At 49.4% G+C, this 23,169-nt stretch overlaps 1 protein-coding gene across 1 annotated transcript; it reads right to left on the bottom strand.

Annotated features, from left to right (window-relative positions):
- Positions 1–2,050: 2,050 nt before the first annotated feature.
- On the bottom strand, positions 2,051–21,881 carry CDCP2 (CUB domain containing protein 2). Its single transcript, XM_040231078.1, has 6 exons — positions 21,803–21,881; positions 13,310–13,657; positions 10,407–10,742; positions 8,858–9,211; positions 5,749–5,927; positions 2,051–2,543 (listed from the first exon to the last, which is right to left on the bottom strand). Exons 1-6 carry the CDS (start codon positions 21,879–21,881, stop codon positions 2,217–2,219), a joined length of 1,623 nt encoding a protein of 540 aa, XP_040087012.1. The 3' UTR covers positions 2,051–2,216.
- Between the last annotated feature and the right edge of the window lie 1,288 nt (positions 21,882–23,169).

Here is a 23,169-nt window from a genome sequence, read left to right as displayed (position 1 = left end):
TCCCGCATTTGTGCACACACACCATCCCATCTTGACCCAGCCACAGGCTGGGCTATCATCTCCCCCACTCTGATGAGCTGATAAGGACAAGGTGAGCTTGAGTCCAGATGCCACCCCAAAATCTAGCCCATAGTGCTTGGAGGGCAGAACCCCAAAGGTGTCCTCAAAGAGCGCATGCTGTGTGTCCAATCTTGCTCATTCAGGGAAATTGAGACCTCGGAATTTGTGAGGTGTTCACAACTCAGGCTGGTGAAGGAAGCCTGGCTCAGTAGCTTGAGGAGTCTGAGAGTAAGAAGGTCGGTGGGAGAGAAAGAGCCTGGGGCCTCTTCTTCAAACACCCCAGAGTCTCCTGCTGGCACCTGACCCTGACAGACCTCTAATTCATCATGGTGCCACACCCTCATGGCAAGCCAGGAACTGTGGTCCCATTCTGCAGGTGGGGATATCAAGGTTCATAGAATCAAAGTACCTTGCTCAGGCTCACTCAATTAGAAAAAAGAGCATGGACTTGAACCCAGTTCTCCCAATGTCCAGACTACTCTTTTTCCCTTGTTTAATTCGTGTCTTACTTTATCAGCTCTTTTCTCTCTAGTTCTTTTCTCTGCAAGTTACAGACTCGTCTGGCCTCCCTCTCCCAGATTTGGCTACACTCAACTGTAAGCATCTGGAAGTTAGGAATCTCCTCTGACCTGCTCTTCCCTGTATGCCTGGCACCTAAGACAGTAATAGTCCCAAGGCTGGAAATCAGTGGATGTCTGTTAGATTGTCGAAGGGATTGTAATGGGATTACAATTTTTTACATTGATGCCAGTGGTCAGCACAGTCAATTTCTGGTGTCATGAAAGGACTCACTTGAATGATTCATTATGCAAATATAAAGGTGAACAAGGGAAAGTGATGTATTATAAATGTTTTTTTTGTTCATTATTCGGTAACAAGATTGCTCCACTTCTTGATATATAGTGCTCTGGGGAGGACAAGAAAATTCTCATAAGGATGCCAGAGATATTCTCACAGGAAAGCACTGGGAATCCAACCCCTGCTCACTATGGTGTAAACCTGGAAAAACGTGGGTGGACTGGAGTAGCTCTCAGTAGACTGGAGTATCTCTGACTGAAGTCCAATAACAGGGGAAGGTCAGAGGGAGCCAAAGAAAACTCATCTGGAGGAAAAGGATGGGCTGGTGAGCTAAGCTTGACATTAAGGGTGAGGGCAGAGACACACGGGATTTCAATCAGCGTTTCAGGCCAGGATCACTATGCATGCGTGCCTGCTAAGTCGCCTCAGTCATGTCTGACTCTATGTGACGCTAAGGACTGTAGCCCATCAGGCTCCTCTGTCCATGGGATTCTCCAGGCATGAATACTGGAGTGGGTTGCCATGCCCTCCTCCAAGGGATCTCCCCAACCCAGGGGCTGAACCCCACCCCCCAATCTCTTACATCTCCTACACTGGCAGGCAGTTTCTTTACCACTCGAGCCACCTGGTAAGCCCAAAAGATCACTAAATACTTAGGGAAAGACACCAGCATGAAAGAGCCACCAGTCCTCAGTCTCCAGCCTCATTACTGAGTCCAGTGTGGGTGTCCACAGGCAGGGTTCTGTCCGCCTGGCTGGATTGGCGTCTGTCAGGATGCACACAGCCCGTCTTCAATAATCCTCTCTGTTCCTGGAGTTTGGAGGCAGGACTGGCCTGCTTTAGACAAAGTCCTTGGGGTTCCTGGGTCAGTTCAGGAGAGTGGAGGCCCCTGGATGGATGCTGAACTTCCCACTAATGAAGGCTTAGGATGAGCAATTAGTTGGAAAATTAGGAGGTGACTTATTTGTACCCTGAGATGGTGAAGTTCTCATACAAGTTACAAGTCAGTTTTATCAACGCTGTCACCAGTGACCACAACCGTATACATTGACAAACAACATACACAGGAGGGTTCTTTTCTATAGCAGAAAATCTTTAAAATTAATAACAATGAAAACAATTGCACACATGTGCATGGCATGCTATAGTGTACATAGCTGTTATCCATTTATGCTCTTCTCTGAGCCTCATGCCAGCCCTGAACCAAGATAAGTAGGGTAGGGTCAAGGGCCCCAGAAAACTGAGGCTCAGAGAGAAGGTAGTGACTTGCCAATGGTCACTAACAAGTCAATAAAACCTGCTCTCACCCCTACTGTGGGGTCCCAGGGATGTCAGATGCCAGGTCCTACCCTCCCCGCCTACAGCAGCATCAGGACCACGATGGCAATCACCATGAGGACTCCGGCCAGGATGCAAAGGCCCAGGAAGACGATGTCACTAGTGTCCTGGGCCACCATGGCCACGGGGCCCTCCAGTGCCTCCGCCTCATCCCTGGGGGGTGCCTCCTGAAGGTGCTCAGCCATGGCAGCATAGGGCCCAAGCCAGTGGGAGCCGGACAGCAGGTGCACAGAGGCCTCCTTGCGGCGTGGCTCGCAGCGGACCTCGTACTTGTGGGTGTCCTCCTGCCCACCAGCTGAGAAGTCGATGTATAGCACGCTGACGATCACTGAGGTGTTATTTCTTCTCTGTGGGGGTCAAGAGGCACTTGCTCACACCTAAGGCGGCCAGGACTGCCCCTGCTGCCCCAGTGATGTGGGGACTCAGTGCCAAGGGGGCAGAACTCCAGAGTCTGGGTTCCAGTCCCAGCTTGGCCACTGACTCCTTCCCACTCAGAGCCTCAAGCTCCTTGCCCCCCCTGTAAAAGGGGCACTACCAGGATGTCTGGAAGGACAGTATGAGATTCAATGGGTCAGTATTTGCTCTGGCTTCAGGGAGGTGGAATCTATGACAGATAGCAACTGTAACAACAGGGACATTTGCCATGTCCCAGGCTCTGCATTTAAGTGCATTATCTCATTTAATTCTCATGACAACCTCCTCTAATTGGTACCGTTAATATCCCCATTTGCCAGATGAGGAAAGGGAGGCCCAGAGGTTCAATCCCTTGTCTGAGGCCACACAGCACACAAGTGACAGGGAATATATTCTCCCCAGAGCTGCTCGATTCTTAACTGTGTTGTTAACCACCGCACCTCACTCAAACCAAAGAATGTAGAACCAAAGGGGACTTTCAGGGTATCTAGTTTAATCTCCCTTCCTTGGCAATACACAGATGTGGCCACTGACGCCCAGCAAAGCCATAATTTGCCCAGAGCTGGGTCCAGAAGCCAGTCTCCTGCCTCCCCTTGAGATGCCATCTCCCTGGTGTGATGTGACTTTCCTTCTGGAATCTTTTGGCCCACTTGTGTCTGCAGCGATTCTGTGTCCCTGTGGTTGAGTCCAGGTCAATCCAGCTTATCACCCAGGGGTTGGGAAGAGCCACCGAGAAGTGAGATGTGGGGAGCCTGTCATGCTGCTGCCCTCCCCATCTGCACGGATGGAGACAGGAGTCCAGATGCCCTGAGACGGTGGGGCTTTGGGGCTGGGGACTGAGGGACAACGTTTTGACAGACAGTCTGTTGTGGTCTTGACTGGAGCCTGCAGTTATGCCGGGATACTCTCCCCAAATCTAGAGCAGCCATTATACTTCTCAGACCGCCCCAACTGCCCTGTCTGGTTGCGTTACTGTTGAGCAGTGCGTGTGTGCTAAATCACTGCAGTGGTGTCCCACTCTTTGCAACCCCATTGACTATACCTGCCAGCCTCCTCTGCCCATCGAATTCTCCAGGCAAGAATACTGAAGTGGGTCACCATACTCTCCTCCAGAGGATCTTCCCAACCCAGGGATTGAACCCACATTTCTTAAGTCGCCTGCAAATTGGCAGGCAGGATCTTTACCTCTAGCACCACCTGGGAAGTCCTACTTATGAGTTGAGGCTTTTCTAAGAATCAAAGCTGCCTAGAAAGTGCAAGCACACAGGAGGAAGCTGCCATCACTGGATGCTGGGCAGCCCTTTCAGGAAGAGACTGAAAGGGAGCTACAGATCTGGATTTCAGTGGACCAGGAGACCGTGTAGGTCTCTCCCAACTCTGGGCTTCCAAAAGGCTCTGAGACCGCGTCCCCAGAGGAGTCTTCTGCCTCGTGCCCTCAGCCTGTCTTGCCACCGTACTCTCTGAGGAGGACCAGAGCCCTGAAATTTTGTGACAAACTATTGGGGGGGGGTGGGAGAGACAGGACCTGAGAGTGAAAGTGGACCCAGTGAAAGGGCCAAAGTGAATCTACATAATAAGAATGGAGAGAAAATCACACAAAACAGGTGTGTGGGAAAGTTTCAGGGGTTTTTGATGAGTGAGACTTGAGGAGGAAAGACAGTCCACACATACGTGGTGTTATGGTTGTGAGACCAAGTCTCTGCGGTCTTTAAGAAAAGTACAGAAAGGTTGGGGGCTTCCCAAGTGGCACAGGGGTAAAGAATCCTCCTGCCAATGCAGGAGACACAAGAGATACAAGTTCAGTCCCTGGGTTGGGAAGATCCCCTGGAGAAGGAAATGGCAACCCACTCTAGTATTCTTGTCTGGGAAATCCCATGGACAGAGGAGCCTGGCAGCCTACAGTCCATAGGGTCGCAAAGAGTCAGACATGACTAAGCAACAAAGCACACATGCACAGAAAGGTTGTCCTGCTTTTGGCCACTTGAACTGTGCATCTTTGAAAGCAACTCAGTGCAGAGACTGGTCCTCATGGGTCTACGACTTATACGTGTTACACTAAGAACCCATGAGTCTAAGGTTCCCGGTTTTTATGTTTCCATGATATTGACGCCAAGCTTCTATGATTATGAAGCTCTAAGTTCTAGCGGAGGTTCTGCAACTCTGAGACCCTGAGTGTTTCGGAGTTCTTTGTTCTAGATGTCATGATTCCCTGCTTCTGGTGCTCTCTGTCCCCATCATCTTATGAGTCTGTGGAATGTGGTTCTGCCCCTAAAGAAAACCGCTCGGGGATTTAGGGCATAGGGTAGAGGTGAGGGCAGATTATCTTGGCAGCCAAGACTGACTCCCACTTCTCTACTCAGATCAAAAGGATGGTGGCTGCCAGGAGGTTGGGGAGCAGAGGGTGAACTGGAAGAGCCAGAGGTACATACTTGGTTAATGCTGGGTGTGGGGGAAACACGGTTTATTGGAAATCAGGTGATTCTGCCAAATCACGAATCCTCAGATAAAAAGGCCTTTTCTGTTTCCAACCTGCCCCTAAGAATACAAACACCCAGGGTGCTTGGGTAACCACCCAGTGATGCTAAAGGCCCCAAACCTGGGTTCCAGGCTTCTAAAATACAAGGATAGTAGAAAATCTTCATTTGCACACCTCGCCGCCTTTGGAGGGAGGTGGATCCTGTCTCTTGAAGGGCTCTTTTGTTTTGTGGAACCCAGAAAAGGATTTGGATCATAAGGTAGTCCAAAGGGACTCCCTCAAGTGGGCAGGCAGGAGGCATTAGTGCTCAAACACCTCTGTATGTTAGAGGTGGGGACTGTGTGGCCCTGGGGAGCTCCAGGGAGGACAGGGGACAGCAGGAAAGCCTCCAGAAACAGTCAGGACCTTGACAGAGGGGCCTCCAGTAGGGGCTGTTTGTCGTCAGCAGGTTCAGCAGCAGGATCGCCCTTCTCCATCTCCCCTACTTGAGCTCCTTGTTGTGTCTACATTGAACAAGTTTGCTGAGGAGAAGGAGAGGCTGAGTTCCACATCCAGCAGGTGTGATGACCAGAGCCAGGAAGAGAAGCTGAATTCTCAAGTCTGGCAGGTGTCTCTCCCCAGGGATCAGGGCCCCAGCCTCGTGCCAGCCCTCATCCCCCTACCTGAGACTCAGTGCCGCAGGTGTCAAAGCGGGCCTGGATCCGGAAGTTGCTGCCCATCTCCTGGGCGGCACAGCTCCGGCTTCCCAGGTAGACTTTGGTCCGTTCTAGTGGGGCCAGCGCCTGTGCAGAGATCAGGATCTGGAAGTCGGTGCGGGAGCAGCTCACGTTCATGGGCACCACTGGGGATGGATGGGAGAGGGGAGCTGGAGGCCATGCGGGCAGGCAGTCTGACCCCCGCACCTTCCTCAAGCCCCTGGCCAAAGGGTGGTGGGTGGAAAACCGAGGCCCAGAGCCTGAATGGCTCATATGCAGTCCTACAAAGACATATTTACTGTATTTCTCCATTTAACTCCATCAGGCTATGAGCTCCAAGGCAGGCACCATTCCTACTTCTCAGAGTCCTCTAAGCCCAGAGCTTGAAAGGTAAATATACGATTGAATGAATGAATTTTGTTAATCATAATGGAAGCTACTATTTGCTGATCGTGTTTGCCATATACCAGGCAATTCATTCAATCATTTAACAAGTGTTTACAGCCTATGATGTCCAGGCACTATCCTGAATGCCAGATATAGAAATGAAAAGAAAAAAACCAGCCTCACATGCCTACCTTCTTCGAGTTTATACTCTAGTCGGATGAGGGAGCAATAAAGATGTAAAATACACCTAAGTGTCAGAGTAGTCGAAGGAAAATCAAGGAAAGAAAAAGATGGAGACGAGGAGAGCAGCATGTATGCATGGGTGGAGTTGGTGGGGCGGGCGGGAGGGGGTTGCAGTTTGAAAAGGGTAGTGAATAAAGCCTCATTCTCCCTCCTCATAATGACCCCATGAGGTGGACACGTCTAAGTTCATTTTACAGAGCTCAGAGCTCCGAGCTCTGAGAGGTGACCCTGTCTGCAGTGTCCAAGCTGGCATTTTAACCATCGAGTCTGTAAAGATTCCACGGTTCCTGGTCTCTCCACCCTGTGCAGGAGCCCCTCACCCCCTCCCAGCCAGGACGGTCTGACTCTAAGGGCCTGGGTCTATGGGAGCCTGTGTGTGCGTGCTTGTGTGCACGCGGGCGTGTAGGGGGCGGTGTTTGCTGGGGCACGGGTGAGGTTAGGAGGAGGGACGTGGGGGTGGGGAGCTGGAGGGAGGAAAAGGAAGGAGCTGGCAGGCAGAGGCCAGGAACTCTCAACCCCTCTCCGGGAAACGCCTCAGACATATTTCAGCCTCTGGTGTCTGGGCAGTCGGCGATTTATGGGCCTGCCGTCTCCCACGATGATCTTGGTGGCGCTGAACTGTGTGTCACCCCTGATTGATGCTGAGGCTGTCCTCCAGCCGGGAGGCCGGCTACGGCCTGGGCCACATCTGGATCCTGGCCCAGCACGAATGCCCTGTCTGACCCCAGGCTCCCAAGGACATCAGGGAGAGAGGGGGCGGGTGGGAGTGGGGCCCTTGCATCTGAAACAGGAGCCAGGAGAGGAGAGGCCCCACCCTCTGTCTCTGGAGGGACCAAAAGGAGAAGGGGCTTGTCCAAGATCACACACGGCTGGGAGAGAAACCAGGCCTGGAAATAGGCCCATCAGAACAAAGGGGACTTTGCAGCTCCTTCAGCCAGTATCTTCAGTTTACTGAGACCTGTCAGCCAGCTGTGGCAGAGCTTGTGGTACCTGGATCTCCAAGTGACATCCAGGAAGAGGTCACTCTAACAGAAGACAAGTCCTCCTGCAGGTTTCTGGGCGGAGGTGACTGAAGCAGACAGAGGGGGTTCTGCTCAGGTCACTTCGCTGCTGCTAGCTTGGTGCAGCTCTCCTGGTTCCTTCCCCTACAGGTCAGCCCCCTGGATGATCAGTGTGTGTGCGTGCATTGGTCACTCAGTCGTGTCCTACTCTTTGCGACCCCATAGACTGTAGCCCACCAGGCTCCTCTGTCCATGGAATTCTCCAGGCAAGAATACTGGAGTGGGTTGCCATTTCCTTCTCAGAGGATCTTCCCAACCCAGAGATCGAACCCAGGTCTCCCGCATTACAGGTGGATTCTTTACTGTTTGAGCCACCGGGGAGGCCCAGTGGCATTTGAATGTGGTCCTAGTCTGTCTGAGCTCAGCCATGAGCCTCCCCCCAGTCGCTGCTCAGCCACACAAGAAGCAGGAATGTGAGTTCTAGCCTTGCCTGTGCCACTGCTGCCTGAGTGGCATCAGCAAAGTCCTTTCCTGTCTGCATCTCCGCTTCTACACCTGCATAAGAGGCTCTAGCCTGGTCAGGTAGAGGGCAAAGTGTGTCCAGAGAACAGGCTTTTCTGGGCCCATGGCCCAGGGGAGGGTGGTGAGAGGAGGGGATCGATGAATGATGCTGTCAGCTGGCAAATCTAACTGGCACTATGGAGGATGGAAAAGCTGAGTGCCAAGTTCCCTAGCCAACTCTGCAGCTAGGCACAGCCATATGATCAAGCTTAAAATAATAAGATCAAGAAGAAGAAATTTGAGTGCTTCCAAAAATGCTTTTACTTTCCTGATAAAAGGACATTTGTGGCTGGCACTTCCCCTACCCTCTTGCAGACTTGAGCATGGACATGATGCCTGGAGTTGTGGCAGCCATATTGTGGTCATGAGGCTGAGAGAATCTCAGACAAGCAAACTGGGATATTGTTGAGTCCCTGAACCAATAGAGCAGCTGACTAGCTCTAGACTTCTTGTTATAAAAGGAAATCAAAGGTCTTGAAAGATCAGTAGTTTTTCAAACCACGGTCAGTCAGGACTTCATGACTGTACAAGCAAGGTGGTTCAGCATTATGAACATAAATCGTATCACCATATTTTGTGTATTGCCCCTGGATATGAGAATCAACCATAACACAAGAGAAGCCAGGGGCCCATGGGGACAGAGAGAGAGGAATTGGGAATCGTAGATTTGGAAGCTAGAAAAATAGGTCACTATAATAGTGAAAATAAGCAGGAGTCACATTGGTACAGCCTCAGAGGTCCCAGGGCAGGAGTCGGCAGTGATGTAGCCACCAGAGAAATTGGTGCAATAGACGAAAGAGGGATGGAGGAAGGAGACTGCAAAGTCCTGGGACCCCAGCCTCACCTTCCCCCACAGCACACCCTCACCCTCTACCCCAGCTGACCTCCAATGTAGGCCACAGAGAAACCCCTGCGGGTGGTGCTACGGTCCGTGTGCAGCACAATCAGGAGCTGGTTGTGGCTTGAGGTGACCGGGGGTGGCAGGTGGTGGCCACACCATTTCCCCAGCAGGGGCGCCTCCTCACTGGCCCCATCAAAGGCTGCTAGACGGTCAAAGTCGCAGGTCCTGGTCAGGCTGTTGGGCTCCTCCAGTTCCAGGTCTAGGAAGAACACCTTGACCCGGTAGCCAGGAGGCAGGCGGATGGTCCAGTGGCACCGGATGTTGTTGGGGTAGGAGCTGGGGTACTGCGGGCTGGAGAAGTTGCCCCGCACTGCCGTGTACACCTCCTGGCATTCTCCTGGATTGGGGAGAGCAGGTCCAAAGGAGCAACAGTGAGGAGGGTGGACACTGTTATCTTCTGCAACCCCAGCTTGGGCAGCAGGCACCATAGGGATCCTAAAACCACCCTGGCAGGTTGTGGGCACCATGCAGAAAACCAGACAAGTAATCCCAAAGGCTGCTTTACACTGTAACTAGCTGAAAACTGGGACTCTCACTCCAATGGGTAATCCATTGCCTGAGTGTTGACCCTGCTGGGAATTCAATAACAATGTATAATACCTGTCCTCGGAGTTAAGTCCAAACTTGGCCTTGACAGGCAAGATGGTTCATGACCTTGCCCCTTTTCACTGAGCCCCACCCTCCAGCCTCACCAAACATCTCCTAGGACTATGGGCACACAAACCCTCTCTGTCCTCCATGCCATATGCTGATCCTGCTGCTTGGGCTTTCTTGGTGGCTCAGTGGTAAAGAACCCACCTGTCAATGTAGGAGATTTAAGAGACATGAGTTTGATCCCTGAGTGGGGAAGATCCCCTGGAGGAGGGCATGAACCCACTCCAGTATTCTTGTCTAGAGAATCCCATGGACAGAGGAGCCTGGCAGGCTACAGTCCCTAGGTTTGCAAAGAGTCAGACACAACTGAGGCGACTAACCACGCACTTCTTTAACACCCTTCCCTTCCTTCTGCCACTGTTTAACTCCTTCAAAGCATTGCTCAATTCTTTCCACCTCCAGGAAGTCATCCATCATTCTTACTATTAGATATCACAGATCACAGCGAGTATTCACTGTTTCCTTCTCCATCTCCTCCACTAGAGTTTAATTCCCAAAGGTTCATCCATTCATTTGTACAAACATTAATTGAATGTCTTCTATGTAGCAGGTATAAAGATAAATCTATAGGAACTCGCAGTCAGGCAGAGGAGATTGATATGCAAACCACATAAAGAAGTGACAAGCGTTAGATCATTGCTATGAAACACTTCTCAAAGGAGCTGAAGGAAGAGAATTATTCAGAGGGTATCAGGAAGTCTTCACAGAGGAGGTGACATGCTTGTGCCTTGGCATCGGCCAGGCAGGAAAGAGTGTGCTAGAACATTTCAGGCAGAGAAAAGAGCAGGAAGTGCCAAACCCAGAGGCAGAAAAGTAGAACTCTTTCCCCGCCCCCCAGCATGCACAGAGCCCTCGGGGTTTTGCTGCAGTCCTCCCACCTGAGAAGAAGTAGGCCTTGAAGCCGCGGCCTCCGATGTTGAAGTCAGACTTGAAGATCACCTGCAGCTCGTGGCCCAGCGACACAAGTGTGGGGGGCCTGGCACTGCCACAGTAGTGGTGTCCCCGGGCGGGGCCGGGCCCCCCAAGCACAGCCACATAGTCGTACGTGCACTGCTCACTGCCCTCCACCTGGAAGTCCACGAACACCAGCTTGACGGTGGCGGGGCCAGCAGCCCGGATCACCCAGTGGCACTCCGCGTTGTTGGGGTAGTTGTTGGGGTACTCGGGGCTGACGAGGACCCCTGACAGGCCGGTCAGGACACCACCACACACATCTGCAAGGGAGCCCACTGGAACTGGCACCCTCCTCTGGCACCCCCATCTCCTCCCTTGGGAAATGCCACTCCCACAAGTGTTCACCCGGACGCTTGGCACCACCCACTGAGCACTTGTTAGGTGGCGGGCACAAGCCGTCTTTTTAGCCCGTCACTCTAAGTGTTGGACACGACAATGACTGCACGATAACAACAGCAAAGTGACCCCATGAGGAAAGCAGGGTGGTTCCCCCAGGTTACAGCTGGAAAACTGGAGGCGGAGAGAAGTTAAGCGACTTACCTGTGTGAGTCAGCATTCACCCAGACAGAGCCCAAGAGAAGGGTCTGAGCCCGAAGAGTTTATCTGGGAGAGACAGGGGACCACAGGTGGGCACCGAGGGAGATAGGGGGGAGAGTGGGGGCATTCACCCACCAGCCCCTCAGAATGCAGGCTGAGGGCTGCTGGTGGTAGAGGTAGGCTGCCACAGCTTTGGTAAAAGCTCTCAAACAGAGACGTGGAGACCAGCAAGCGCCACTGACAAGGCCCAAGGGACAGAGCAGGGCCCTGACAGCAGGTCACCCCGCTGGTATCAAGGAGCGTGAGATGTGACTAACTACTGAGTCTGTACTCTTGACATTGTGAGTCTCACCGTCCCTCCTACCAAGGACAGTGGTGCACAGAGGCTGAGACACCTCAGACCAGGAATATTATCAAACCTCCATAACAGATGAGGAAACTGAGGCTTAGAGGGAGGATCTGAAGAAGTAGAGATAGACTTGAAGTCTGAAGATAACTATGTTCTCAGCTCTGACTTCTACTGCTGTGTGACCCTGGACAAGTAACTCAGCCTCTCTGAGCCCCATGGGAATATTAGAACTCATAAGACTTGTTCAATCTGACCCACCAGGCTCAGACTCATGCAGAGTTTGAGAAGTTTCTGGTGAAAGTTCTTTGGAACCTAGTGCGGCAGTATAACCAGGAGGTATGTGATGATGGACGGTGTGACCAGCTGGAGGCCACCAGCAGGAAGGGGCCACTAGGTTGTGTCTCCTGAGACTGCAGAATCTCATCCCCTGGCAAGGCTGTATGAACAGAGCGCTGTGCCAGGCAGCTAAGGACTTGAGTTCTTGTCCCAGAGTTTGCCCTTCCCAGATGTGTGACCTTGGGAAGGCACATTCCTTCTCTGGTCTGAGCTGCATTGTTTGTGAAAAGAGAGGACAGGTTTTGACAGTCTGTGAGATCCTTCCAACCTCAATACCCTTAGTTTTCAAACTGTTAGCAAGGGCTTTCAAACTTAGCAGAGACTTTCAAACTGTGTTTCAGGGCTCCACAGTAGCCCCAGGGCATCAATCGGCAGACATCTGGTGTAAACATCATTCTTACACTGTATTCAAACTTTTTTTTAACTCAGTGAAAGATAGAATCCACAGTCATATACCTCAACTGTAAAGATATAACTAATTGGAGACCATCAATATTTACTGATGTTTTCAATGATTGGCTTAAAATAAGTACATGTTAAAAGTACGAACTTATAAACTAAATGCTTACAATAAAATGCTGCCTTTACCTCTTTTATATATCAGGGATTAACATAAGTCTCCACTTGATGTAAGGGTACTCCTGCTGTTTTAAAACATTGGCAAACATTGCACATGGTATTATAACTTTGATGTCTTAATCTAAAAATCTAGGGATCTAAAATCCCACTACCATTAGATCTGTCTGCAGTTCTTGTGTTTCAGCATTCTGCAAATCTATGCCTCCAAAGCCAGTGGGGACTGATGTCCACAGCTTGCACACGCGCGCGCGCACACACACACACACACACACACCCGCCCCCGCCCACACCCTGGCCCTGATCGCTGCTGCTGGATGCTATGCACCAGGAGCCTCTGTGGCACCCATTGCTTGAGCTGACGTGAGGAAGGCCTTTGGTTTTGGCCTTGGGAGAAGGGAGGACAAAGGAGCTTTGAGGGTGAGCAGAGAAGACTGAGGAAGGAGGAAGGAGTCTAGCAGACAGGCACTGAGAGCAAGGCCTGTGCTCCCCTCACTAGCCTGAGGGCAGGCGCCAAGCCTGGCTGGGGTTAGGGACCATGATGTAAGGGGCAAGCTCAGGAAAGGCTTTGCGAAGGAGAGAATCACCAGCTCCTCACGGACCCTGTGCCCCTTCCACTGCTGAGGACGTGAAGGGTGGGGGGAACTCACGTGCCCATGACATAATAAGATGCCACAGAGGGGTGAGGAGCAGGGGCGGCGCAGTGTCCCCTCCTGTGTGCCAAGGCCACTCAGGGGTGAGAGGACGAGGATAGGCGAGCACAAGAGGCCTCGTTCCTGAACACAGAGAGACCCTCCAGGAGGATAACGGAGGGGGAGGAGGGGAGTGCTGCCATGCAGCTGGGGACACACAACCACCAAGACTACCAACAGAGGCCGCCTTTGCCCGTGAGCTACGAGAGCAGGGGCATCCAGGAAACAAGGCGGCCTGCACGCTAAGACGCCTAGACCCGGCCTGTCTTACCTGCCCCCGCCGCCGCCCTCCCCACCCCACCCAAGGCCACACTCTCCACCGCCAAGTCCCCCTTGCCTTTCTGGTAGCCCGCGGAGAAGCCGCGGCTGGCCACGTGCTTGTCTGAGTGGAAGACCACAGACATGACGTGCCAGGAGGAGGTGAAGGGTGGCGGGGGCACCCTGCCACAGAACCTCCCCAGCAGGTTGCCCTGGTCCCTGGAGGCGCCGTTGTAGATCTCCAGGAAGTCGAAGCCGCAGGTGTCATGGTACTCCAAGTCAAAGGCATGGAAGGTGAGCAGCACGGAGGAGCCCTCGGCCACCACGATCAGCCAGCTGCACTCCGTGTTGTAGGGGTAGAGCCTGGGGAAGTTGGGGCTGGAGAAGTTTCCGGAAGGTGCTGAGAGCACACCCCCACATTTGACACCTGTGGCGAGAGGGAAGAATGACCTAGAGTCGGTGCTGGGGTCCCGGATCATGGCCCAGCTTCAATGCAGGGTCTTTGGGATGGGATGAGAGAGCAAAGGCCACGACCCTAAATCGATTCATTCATTCATTTATTTGTCCATTCATTTACTTATTCTTCAAATACTCCCAAACAGTCTTTTATGCATTCAATAAATATTGTTTGAGTGTGGGGCATTGTTCTAGGTGCTGGGGTTACAGCAGGAACAAATAGACAAAAATTCTGGTGGGGAAGATGGACAGCAAACATAATAAGGAAAATATGGAGTGTATTAACTAGTGATAAGTACTCTGGAGAAAAATAAAGCAGGGGAAGGAGATAGGAAGTGTCAGGTAGGCCTGTAATTTTATAGATAGAGGGATTGAAACTGTACCCTCTGCAGTGGAAGCGTGGAGTCTTAACCACTGGACTGCCAGGGAAGTCCCATGGGCCTGTGATTTTAAATAAAATATACTAGGCACTAAAGATGTGTGTTGGGGAATTCAAAAATTAAAAGTAATATTACCCACCCCCATCCTGAGTGAAAATGTGCAGTCTATTACAAAGTGTAAAGTACATTCTTATATGTATGTATTTGTTTATATTTTGAAAAAGAAAACAATGGAAGGAAACTAATAAAAATGGTTCTCTGTCACAGGAAGAAGTAAGCAGCGGGGAGGAAACAGGTGTGACTGCTAGACATCTTTAAAGGCAACTTATTTTATAATTTTGACTTTTTAATCATGAATAATTTTAATATAATTTTTAAAATATCAAAAGATTAAGTAACCCCAATGCCATAGAAAGTGAAAGAGGAGAGTGAAAAAGTTGGCTTAAAACTCAACATATGGAGCCTATTATACAGAGTGAAGTAAGTCAGAAAGAAAAATACCAATACACTATATTAATGCATATATATGGAATTTAGAAAGATGGTAACAATGACCCTATATGTGACACAGCAAAAGAGACACAGATATAAAGAACAGACTTTTGGACTCTGTGGGAGAAGGCAAGAGTGGGATGATTTGAGAGAGTACCTGGTGGGCTGCCGTCTATGGGGTCACATAGAGTCGGACACGACTGAAGCAACTTAGCAGCAGCAGCAGCAGCATTGAAACATACATATTACCATATGTGAAATAGATCGCCAGTCCAGGTTCCATGCATGAGAAAGGGCCCTCAGGGCCGGTGCACTGGGACAACCCTGAGGGATGGGATGAGGAGGGAGGTGCAGGGAAGTTCAGGATGGGGGACACATGTACACCGATGGCTGATTCATGTCAATGTATGGCAAAAACCACTACAATATTGTAAAGTAATTAGCCTCCAATTAAAATTAATTAATTAATTTAAAAAAAACCTCAACATAAAGAAAACTAAGATCATGGCATCCAGTCCCATCACTTCTTGGCAAATAGATGGAGAAACAGTGGAGACAGTGAGAAATTTTATTTTTGTGGGCTCCCAAATCACTGCAGATGGTGATTACAGCCATGAAATTAAAAGGCATTTGCTCCTTGGAAGAAAAGTTATGACCAATCTAGAGAGCATATTAAAAAGCAGATACATTACTTTGCCAACAAATATCCATCTAGCCAAAGCTATGGTTTTTCTAGTAGTCACGTATAGATGTGAGAGTTGGACTGTAAAGGAAGCTGAGCGCCAAAGAATTGATGCTTTTGATCTAGGGTGTTGGAGAAGACTCTTGAGAGTCCTTTGGACTGCAAGGAGATTCAACCAGTCAATCCTAAAAGAAATCAGTCCTGAATATTCATCGGAAGGACTGATGCTGAAGCTGAAACTCCAATACTTTGGCCACCTGATGCGAAGAGCTGACTCATTGGAAAAGACCCTGATGCTGGGAAAGATTGAAGTCAGGAAAAGGGGATGACAGAGGATGAGATGGTTGGATGGCGTCACCTACACAATAGACATGAGTTTGAGTAGGCTCCAGGAGTTGGTGATGAACAGGGAAGCCTGGCGTGCTGCAGTCCATGGGGTCGCAAAGAGTCGAACATGACTGAGCGACTGAACTGAACTGATAATTGGAACAAAGGAAGTATGCCAATGTCAATAGAAACTAAGATTTGCAGTATAAGAGGAGAGAGATACAAATTAAAACTAAAAAAAAATAAGTAGAACTCTTGAGATCCTTCATTTGAATTGAGAACATCAGTATGAACTTAAGATTTATTTTTATTTCTAAAAATATTAATTTATCAGCTTTGTTCACTAAAAAGCCTAAAGGCAATAATATTCCAGTAGTATTTTGTGCCCCTTTGACTTAAATTAGGATTATTATATCCAACTAAATTAGGTTAAGATTGTTATGTCCAACTAACATGAACCAGGGACTCTTTAGAGAAACAGTCAGGGGCAGAAAACATACAAAATACATTTGGGACATCTTGTCAAGCTATAAAATAAAGACGCTATCAAAACTGCTGGGATTGTGTCAAAAGACACAGAAACCTACTAGAAGGGGCTCCCACTGGCTAAAGAAGGTATAATTGGAGCTTCAAAAAAGATTTATTGCAGTGAGTTGAAACCGATCAAATATATAACCATTTATGAATTCATAATGAACTAAAAAAATTAAAAGAAATTAAAATGGAACTTATTGATTTCTTTTAGAGATTTCTGGGGCATGAGGTCATTTTCTTCTTGCTACATAGAGAAAGAATTAAGCATTTAATTTGCCTTTCCTGTTGTAAATTATATGCATTTCAGGATAACTAAATAGCTGATGATGAAAAAGTATTATTTAAAGAAGACTACAGAAAGAATAACAACTTTAAGGACTTCCTTGGTGGTCTAGGGGTAAAGACTCCACACTCCCAGTGCAGGGGGCCTGGATTTGATCCCTGGTCAAGGAACTAGATCCCACATGCTGCAACTGGGTTCGCACGCTGCACCTCAAGATCCCTCATGCTACAACAAAGATCAAAGATCCCACATGCCACAACTAAGATCCAGCATAGCCAAATAAATAATTTTTTTTTAAAAAAAGAATAACAACATTAGAAAACATAAGTTTGCAGACCTTAATGAAATCGTCATCATCATCATCTATCCTAATCATGGAGGAAAAAGGTAAATGAGGAGAGGTAAAACCTACTGAAGTAGATAAATATTCTCTGTAAAATTATTTCAACTTTGCTAATGTTTGAAAATTTTTATAATTAAAAAATACCAGGCTTCTCTGGTGGCGCAGTGGTAAAGAATCCACCTGCCAACGCAGGAGATGCTAGTTCAACCCCTGGTCTGGGAAGATCCCACATGCTGCAGAGTGGCTGAACCTATGGGCCACAACTGTTGAGCCTGTGCTCCAGACCAGGGGAGCTGCAGTATTGAGCCCATGTGCTGCAACTGATGAAGCCCGCATGCCTCGAGCCTGTGCTCTGCAACAAGAGACGCCACCGCAGTGAGAAGCCCTTCACTGCAGCTAGAGAGGAGCCCCTGCTTGCCACAACCGAGAAAAGCCCATGCAACAACAGACCCAACACGGCCAAAAATACATAAATTTTAAAAAATCATTTAAAAAATACCCCCTAAGTTACATTTATAAGAAACTTTACGGTGGATGGATGAGGCTAACTGAACTCACTGGTCAATCTTAACATCAAAGTGGAACACTGGATAATAGGTGACCTGATGAAACACCTATAATATCTTCTTATAGAGGGAAAAAAAAAGGAACCTGAAGCTAATGAAATCTCTGGATCTGTCTACAGTTTAGAGGAATATGGAAGCTAGAGGAACAGTCTAAATGACGCCATGAGGACACATTCAGCCCAGTTCAGAACGTGGGAAATTCTAATGACCCAGGTGCTTCAAAGTAAATAAGGTGGCAGGGGGAGACACAACTAATATATTTTTTTAAAGGCTCAACTAGAAGAAAATATAGAGGGTAAGTTCCTTGACTTTGGTCTCAGCAATAATTTTTTTGATTTGACAACAAAAGCAAAAATAAACAGGTGTGACTACATTGAACTAAAACCTCCACACAACAGAGGAAACTGTTAATAAAATGGAAAAAGAAAAGTCTATGGAATGAAGAAAATATTTGCAAATCATACATCTGATTAGGGGTAAATATCCAAAATATATAAAGAATTCATACAACTGAAGACCAAAAAGAAAACATAGTCTGCTTTAAAATGAGTAGAGAAATTGCATAGGAATTTTTCCAAAGAAGTCATACAGATGACCAACAGGTGCATGAAAAGTTGCTCAACATCACTGATCATCAAGGAAATGCGAGTCAAAACCACGAGACACCACCTCCCATCTGTTAGGATGGTTATTATTTAAAAGATAAGAAACAACAAGTGTTGGCAAGGATGTGTGGGAAAAAAGGAATCTTTTTGCACTGTTGGTGGGAATAGAAACTGGTGCATCCTCTGTGACAAACAATATGGGGGCTTCTCAAAAAAACAAAAATAGGGCTCCATATGACCCACCAATTCCACTTTGGGTATATTTCAAAGGAAATGAAAACAGCATATCGGAGAGTTATCTGCATTCTCATGTTCATTGCACAATTATTCACAATAGCCAAGATATGGAAACAACCTGAACATCCACCAACAGGTGAATGGAGATACATATGACATAGATGTTACTCAGCCTTGAAAAAGGCATTCATCCTGATGTTTGCAGCAACACAGACATTGAGGGCATCATGCTAAGTGAAATAAGCCAGACAGAGAAAGACAAATACTGCATGGTATCACTTATATGTGAAATCTAAAATGTCAGACTCATAGAGACAGCAGAAAAGTGGTTGTCAGAGAAGTCAATTAAAAAGAAAGAGAGAGAAAGACTCAAGAGTCAAATACCAACCAAAAGCAATGTGTGAACCTTGTTCAGATTCTGATGTGAACAAACCAATTGCAATAGGATTTTTTTTGTTTTTGCAATAATTGGGGAAAATGGAACATGAACTGAGTATTAGATAAAATTAAGAAATTGTTATATAATTGTAATACTATTGGGAATATTTATCTATTGAATATATATCTGTTAGATATACTCTGAAATATTTATGGGTAAAATAGTATATTTGAGATGGTCTTTAAATTTCTCTGACCCTCCCCTGCCCCACACCCTGCTAAAATGGAGATGGGGGTAGGATAGAAGAACCAGAGGGCTTCCCTGGTGGCTCAGATGGTAATGAATCTGCCTGCAATGCAGAAGACCCAGGTTCGATCCCTGGGTGGGGAAGATCCCCTGGAGAAGGGAGTGGCAACCCACTCCAATATTCTCGCCTGGAGAATTCCGTGGACAGAGGAGTCTGGCGGGCTACAGTCCATGGGGTCACAAAGAGTTGGACATGACTGAATGACGAACACCTTCACTTTCTTTAGAAGAACCAAGAAAGGCAGAATGTTGACAATTGTTGAAGATGGTTGATGGAGACATCAGGATTTATTATTCTATTTTCTCCACTTAGTGTTTGAAAATGTTCATAGTTAAAAGTTGAAAAAAAATGGTCAACACATTCTTAGTCACCTTGTCAGTGAAGCTTCCCTCAACCACCCTATTTACAATTGAAACCCTTTCCCCAACCCTCTGCCCTTCTCTCGCTTTCCTGCTATGCTTTCTCCATAGCACCCACCACCACTGAATGTACTATTTACTTCCTCATTTGTTCACTCAGTCTCTCTCCACAAATTGTAAACTCTATAAAAGCAGGGATTTTCATCTACTTTGTTCTCTGCTATAAATCAGGCATCTGGAAGAGCTCCTGGCATAAAGCAGGTGCTCAGTATATATTTGCTGAATGAATGAACGAGTGAGTGATCTTGTATTATCTTTATAATATCACCATAAAATAGGCAGCACAGGTGTTACTGACTCCATTTAACAGATAAGAAAACTGAGGCCCAGAAAAGGAAGTTACCACTGTAGCTGACATCCTGTTTTGGTCCACGCAGCACCCATTCCTCTATCTCTTCCAAGAACAAGCCCCTGATTTTAGACACTGCTCCCTTCCTTGCCTCCATATGATAAACCTCTTGCATCTTTCCCTGACCCAGGGAGGACACGTGAGCCTAGCTGGGAAATCCTGAGCCCTCCACCACTGCCACAGTGACTGGCCTGGGGGGGTGGGCCTGTGCCACCAGAATCCTGCTGCAGAATGCCCAGATGAGAACCTTTTCTTCCCTGGTCCCTAGGCTGGGAGTTAGAGCTCTGAGTGGGACCATGCTCAGGGCCAGTTGAGAAAGCTTGTCAGCAGACAGCAACAACCAAGTGACAAGCCGAAATGGCCTGGAACCCAAGCAGCCCAGCTCAGCTACGCTCTTGCCTCCCTGGTGACAGAGCCAGAGCATTTCTCTTCTTGCTTAAACTCATCCAGGTTGTGTTTCTGTCCCTCGCAACCGAAATGCTTTCACCAAAGTTCCTGTAAGAGAGGCACATTTGTCAAGCATGTGCACTGTACGTGCCTGTGCTTATTCAGAATGGGTCCCTCCCTGGGGTGTTCACAGCTAGGGGGGAAGATGGGGAGAGTTAGGCAAATGAGACAAAGCCATGCGGTATGAATGTGCTGGGGCCACACAGGGGACTCGGGTCCAGAGGGAGGAAGGCCAGTTTTGCTGGAGCCAGCCCTGTAAGAGGAGGGACACGAGAGAAGGGGATGTTTGGCTAGGAGGAACAAAGGCTTCATACGCTGGGGAAGATTTGGAGGGAGGAAACGGCAACAACTGAAGCCTCAGACTCACAGTCACTTAGCCTCCCTGAGCCTAGTCAGGCATCTGTGAAATGGGCATAATGACCTTGCTGGGTAGCTGTGAGCACAGATAAGAGAAAGCTGTGTAAGGGCTACAAGATGCACACCCAGTTCACAACAGGTCATCTGGCCCCGGGGGCAGGTCAGGGCGGGAGTGGTGTCTGATCCATGCCTTTATGTCAAGAGGATAGAGGGACATCCTGTCCAGTGACGGTCACTGTCATTCCCTCAGACCTTCCCACTGGATGGGAAAGGCCATGAGAAGGTTGGAGCAAAACTCTTGTGGCCCAGGAGGACCCAGGGCCCAGCACAGGTAAAAGCTTTGTCCTTCAGGCACCCTGACCCCCAGGGCCACTCCAAAGCCTCTGAAATCCCAGTGGCTATAAATAGGAACAGTTAGCTTCTCTGATCACCCTGGCATGGAGTAAGACGCCTGGGTGCCTGGCCCATCTCTGCCACCAAGTAGGTTTCCTTCCTGAGACCCCCTTGAGCCTGCAGGAAGGCAAGGCACAGATCGCCGTTGGCTGAGCCCCACTACACACGAGCCCCTCAAAGATAGGTGAGTGATACTGCCCTGGCTTCCCAGACAGACTCACAGAGGACTGGAGCCCCACAAAGGACCTGGGAACAGGGTGCCAGAAGAGGGTTCTAAGAGCTCCAAGGAGGGGCATCTGAGGCTGATGAAGGGATATGGAAGTCTTCCTGGAGAAGCTGGTGCTTGAGCTGAGCTTGAAGGATAAGCCAGGTGTTTTCAGGTGGAAAAAGAGAAAAGGGCCCTTCCAGGCAGAGGGCACAGGGGGTGAAAGCCCTAAGGGTGAAGGATCTCCTGAAGGGGATGGGATCCTTTGCCAGAGCGTGGGATGCCCAAGGGATGCTGGGAACCAAGGCTGGATGTTATACAGAGATTGCAGCCAGACCTGGGTGAGGGGGAGGTTGGCTTTATAGAGAACTTTGATGTCACTTGACTGGTAATGGGGAAGTACAGCAGGCTCTCAGGAGGAAAATAAGGACTCCTTCCAGCAACAAATCTTTAATCGTTCTCTGAGCCATTCCCCTCACACTTGGTAAGCATGCAGTCTTGGACAGGTTACCTAACTTCTCTCTCCCTCAGTTTCCTCATCTGTAAAATGGGAGACTGATATCCACTTTGAAGCTTCTTGTGAAGATTAAATGCATTCATGCATGTTGCATGGAAAGTACCCAGCATATAGTAGGCACTCAACAAACACTGTCTTTCACCATCTCAGAAGCTGTACAACTCAATTCAGCCACCTCTCCCCAGAAAGGCCTTCCACTTTCTGGCCTCTCACGTAGAAACCTCCTGAGACCCCACCGCCCCCTGCCACCCTTCTGCCTCCCGCCCAGGTCCTGCCTGTCCCAGCAGCTCTTACCGTTCATGGCCTGGGCTCTGAGGTCTGGGCCTAGCAGCGCCACTGCCAGCGGCAGACAGAGTACCAGCTCCTCCAGCATCTCCTCATGAGGTCCCCGCAGGGCTGCAGAGCTCGGGGCAGGCCAGGGCTTGAGGGTCTGAAGCAGGGGAAAGAGAGGTGAGGCTGCAAGGGCCTCCAAGTTAATGGTGGTGTGAATAATTCATCGGGCCCTCGAATTAGTAAGCTGATCCTCTGTGCTTCCTTCACTCCACCCTAAGGTGACGGATATAGTGTCACCGGGTTGACACTTCTGAGATCTGCACTGGCCACACTGGATGGGGATGGGGCTGGGAGAGAATTTGGTGGTGGAGAAAGAGCAGGGGTTTGGGGGCTAGGCAGATCTGGATCGTCCTGGGTTGGCCTCCGACTTGCCAGGTGACCTTGAACAAAGTCATCCAACCCCTCTAGGTCTTGACCTGACGCCTCTGTCTGGTGGGGCCAATCAGCCCTGCCTGTAGGGCTATTGTGGAAGCAAAATGTGGTAACATATGCTAAAAAAAACACAGTTGGCGCTTGCGACAGGCTTCCCCATCGCCTGTGCACGTGGGAGGGGACAAGGATCCCTGAGACAGGCATAGCTGAGCTCAGAGGGAGAGTGAAGGGAAGGACGCAGCAGGAATAGCAGAATGGGAAAACACTACAGGACAGCTCCCAGTGGCACTGGGGCTAAAGAACCTGCCTGCCATGCAGGAGACGAGAGGCGGGGGTTCGATCCTTGGGTCGGGAAGGTCCCCTGGAGGAGGGCATGGCAACCCACTCCAGTATTCCTGCCTGGAGAATCCCATGGACCGAGAAGCCCGGCGGACTACAGTTCATAGGGTCGCACAGAGTTGGCCATGATTGAAGTGACAGCATGCACGTAGCACGCACAGTGCAAGCATGGATTGCGTGGCCAAGACTATTAAGTGGTCACCTTGTTGCTGCTGCTGCTGCTGCTGCTGCTAATCACTTCAGCCGTGCCCGACTCTGTGCGACCCCATAGACGGCAGCCCACCTTGTTATTGATCCACAAACCAGGCTCAAACAGCACCATGTGCCAGGCCCTGTGCTAGGATCTGGGCTGTGGCAATGTCCTCAGGGGTTCTCCAATACTCTAGGAGACTATTTGGTTCAGCCAGGCCCCAGGCTCATTCCCTAAGCTCCTTCTCTGTGCAGAGCCTGTGCCAAGCCCGGGGCATCTGAGGTAAACATGGCCCATGCCTGCCTCCCAGTGAGGAGCCCGGGCTCTGCCTTGACAGACAAGGTCTGAATCCCGGCTCTACCCCTCACTGCTGGGCTGTGGGGCCCCCCTGAAGCTGGGCCTCCTGGACCACGAAGGCGCGCTTACA

This window comes from Oryx dammah, unplaced genomic scaffold, assembly GCF_014754425.2.
Source record: "Oryx dammah isolate SB20612 unplaced genomic scaffold, SCBI_Odam_1.1 HiC_scaffold_28, whole genome shotgun sequence".
NCBI lineage: Eukaryota > Metazoa > Chordata > Mammalia > Artiodactyla > Bovidae > Oryx > Oryx dammah.
Note: the sequence above shows the minus strand (reverse complement) of the source record. Positions and strands in the feature narration are given on the sequence as shown.

Excerpts from the sequence above, each read along its gene's own strand:
- CDCP2 (XM_040231078.1), bottom strand. The coding sequence starts at position 21,881 with ATGCTGGAGGAGCTGGTACTCTGTCTGCCGCTGGCAGTGGCGCTGCTA. Across the intron at positions 10,743-13,309 it reads CTCCGCGGGCTACCAGAAAG|ATGTGTGTGGTGGTGTCCTG; the intron begins GCAAGGGGGACT and ends GCTCCCTTGCAG. Across the intron at positions 2,544-5,748 it reads CCTGCGGCACTGAGTCTCAG|AGAAGAAATAACACCTCAGT; the intron begins GTAGGGGGATGA and ends TGACCCCCACAG.